Source organism: Wasmannia auropunctata, unplaced genomic scaffold, assembly GCF_000956235.1.
Source record: "Wasmannia auropunctata unplaced genomic scaffold, wasmannia.A_1.0 LD335965.1, whole genome shotgun sequence".
Lineage (NCBI taxonomy): Eukaryota > Metazoa > Arthropoda > Insecta > Hymenoptera > Formicidae > Wasmannia > Wasmannia auropunctata.
The window spans coordinates 529,343-532,686 of NW_012026925.1; the positions used below are offsets into that span (position 1 = coordinate 529,343).

General features: G+C 31.1%; 2 protein-coding genes across 2 annotated transcripts in view; both read left to right on the top strand.

Moving 5' to 3' along the window:
• Nucleotides 1–934, top strand: part of LOC105454989 (GDP-fucose protein O-fucosyltransferase 2) — a 3,298-nt gene extending 2,364 nt beyond the window's left edge. Inside the window, exons 7-8 of the mRNA XM_011697998.1 lie at nt 111–240; nt 377–934. Coding sequence (XP_011696300.1) covers nt 111–240; nt 377–530 — 284 coding nt within the window. The 3' untranslated portion in view covers nt 531–934. The remainder of the gene's footprint in view (nt 1–110; nt 241–376) is intronic.
• Nucleotides 935–1,362: 428 nt separating this feature from the next.
• Nucleotides 1,363–3,344, top strand: part of LOC105454991 (histone-lysine N-methyltransferase 2D) — a 30,481-nt gene continuing 28,499 nt past the window's right edge. The window contains exon 1 of the mRNA XM_011698001.1: nt 1,363–1,649. The gene's annotated coding sequence lies outside the window, so the exon portion shown is untranslated. The remainder of the gene's footprint in view (nt 1,650–3,344) is intronic.

The following is a 3,344-nucleotide window of genomic DNA, read 5'->3' on the forward strand; positions in this document are numbered from 1 at the left end:
TAATTTTGCGCTAAGGAAAGGTCTTATTCACATTCAATATATAAATTATGATTGAAAGGATTTTATACATGAAGAAAAAAATTGAATAACACTTGAATAATAATTTTCAGAGTTCGAAGAACTCAAGTCATATTTACCTCAGTACAAAGTTATGAAATACGTGCCATCTAATTATGTGATAAATAAATTTAAAGATGGCGGAGTCGCCATTATTGATCAAATAATATGTTCGTATGCCAGGTAAGAATATTTATATGATGATAGATTGTAAATAGGATACTAAGCGCAGGATATACTCTTTCAATAAATTTTTATGAATCCTTGTAATACATAGCTTAAAAAATACAGGAATCTCAGGTAGCCTTTTTTTTATCAGATATTTCATAGGAACACGTGGATCAACGTTTACATTCAGAATACAAGAAGACAGGGAGATTATTGGTTTTCCATCACATTCTACGTTTAATGAATTATGTAAGTCTAATAATAGCGATTGCGCAATAGATGGATTCTGGTCGATTGTTTGGTGATATTCTGCTTTAGTAACGCAGAATCTTTAGTTTGTAAAAGTTCCTTATGACTATTATTCATCTCTTTTCTTATCAATTCCAATTTTATTTGATGAATTATTTAAGTAATAACTTGGATAAGTTATAAATATTAAAGTATGAAATATTTCTCTTTGTAAACTTTTTTTATTCTTAGAAAAAAGCCTAAATATACTTCAAGTTAATAAACTTTATCATACATTATTTAAATCCATAATTGTAAACGTTTTGCGTACACGCTTACAAATGCATGCATACAGACGTGATGTATAATGCGACATTTGTTTTCGACATCGGGAAAATATATATTTTGTAACTATTTTAAACTAACCGCAGTAAATTCACCATATTAATAAATTTCTAAATATACGCTGTTCTACATTAAATTTTGTCTACGTTAAATAATTATTTTATAAAAAAGTAAAAAGATGAAACTATGTTATATATAACATATAAATATATTATGGAATAATATATTTATATGTTACATAATATATTTATACATAAATTTTACATTTTGAAATGTTCCCTAATATATAAATATATTATGGAGTGATGCATAATATATATTTATATTAGTTAACATTAATATAATATATAATTATATTATCTAGTCTTAATATATTATCTAGTAGTATATAATTATTATATTATATAATATTAATAATATTGATATTCAATTATTTAAGTATGGTTGTAAGTTATGGTTGATCAGAAGTAAATGGTTATCGCAAATTTTTTAATTCACCACCTCAGCAACTTCGAGAGAATCGCTACGTCGCGTCGCTCTTCGATAAATCGAATCGGTGTACAAACACGTTCATCGTGTACCGCGATTCGCGTGATTCGTATCGTCTAAAAATGAGCTCTCACCCGAAAGATTATTGCGAGTGTCCCAGAGCGAAACGTCGACCGTTCGCGAATATTAATGTGTCGAACGTTGCGCGCGATCGCTGACTGCATGTCGATATCGTGATGACAACGTTATAACGACGATCCGCCTGTGGGCCGCTCGAGGAGTCCGTTCGAAACGACTGTCCCGGTGCGACGCCTCATGTTCTCCTCTTCGCCGAAACGCAGCGGGAGCTAGTTTCTCGCCGGGTACGTATTACGCATGTATGAAAAATTAAAAATTGAACTGCCGATTGAAACAAATTTTATTTCGGGAATCTAAGTCGTCGCCAATAACGTCAATTCAATGTGCGTATTATAATCGTAGACTTATTAAGACGGACCGCGCGTTTCCGTTGAATGAGGACCGCAGCCTCCAGTAAAAGAGTATAATAGTCAAATATTTTCTCTAGCATGCAATTGATTAGAGGGAGACGTAAGGAAAAGGGAAGGGATTCTCCTATTTGAAGGAATGAAGAAGCACCGCAGTCGCTTTCTTTGCTCTTGTTAGAAGTACGATTAGAAACGCGAGCCTTATTTTCATTCGTATCTTATCTGCATCTATCATTGCATCAACGGCATCGCGCGCGCGCGAGAGAGAGTATCTGACTATTATATCGAGATCTCTATTCTTCAGTATTGTCGTATGCGAATGTGCAATCTGTCTGCATAAGTCTACGATTACGATACTCCATACGATAGCATTTGTGCAGTTGTATGTCCTAAGCTTAAAATAATACATTATATAGGTTATGTCGCATTACATATTTATGTATTGCGTAGTAATAACAGTACCGGGTTAATATCTTTATTTGGAACAATTTTACCGTAGTAAACTGTATCATTCAATACAGCACGTTGTTACTCCCTCCGTGTGTCTCCCGTGATAAATATGTACATAAATATTTACACACACACACACACACACACACACACACATATATCACTTTGATATTTTAATGTATCAAAATCTATAATTACGATACTCTCTATACAATAGTATTTGTACAGTTATACGTCCTAGGCTTAAAATGCATTATACGTTTTGTCGCATTATATATTTATATATTTTGTATTAATAATAATACTGAATTAATACCTTTACACACACACACACACGGAATATCTGAACAATTTTAACGTAGTTTAACTTATCATTTCAATACAATATATTGTACTTCTTTGTATCCCGTGATAAATATATATGTATGTATACACATACATATATAACTTTGATATCTATATATATACATCGTAGTATATTCCCTTTAATTATATATTCCCTTTGTGTGTCCCATCATATATATAAACATTTATATATAATTTATCTAAATTCCTGTAAGAGTACGTATTTGTACAACGTCGAAAGAGCCGAAATTAACAGTATATAAAAAATGTTTATTTCTTAAATGTATGAAACAGCGATTTTTCACATAACTGTTTCCACCATGGAAATCCTTTTTTTCTCTGCAACATACAAACCCGTGGCACTCACTGCATTCATAGAAATCTTGAGTTATGTTTAAACTGCGAGATGTTGATTTTCTTATATTGTGTCTCAGAGACGTCAGGGTTTGCAAAATGTTTAATTGTCCAATTTTCTAATTTCTTAAAATATCTACGTACTGTAGGTATTAGATTGGACATATAGTTAAAAATGATGATTTATAAATTTCAGTTTTCTGGCAGAGCTTAGATTTATTGGATTTGTGATCTGATGAATCATTTCCCTTTTTTTCTTTTGATCTGAATCTTCTTTTTTCGATTTGTTTTTACGCTTGGATAACACATGTACTGATAATTTAGCGTTTTTATCAGAAACATTTTCGTACAAAATTACATATATGTAAGAAAACGTAAACAATAATATTGATATAAGTAAATATATACAATATATATATATAT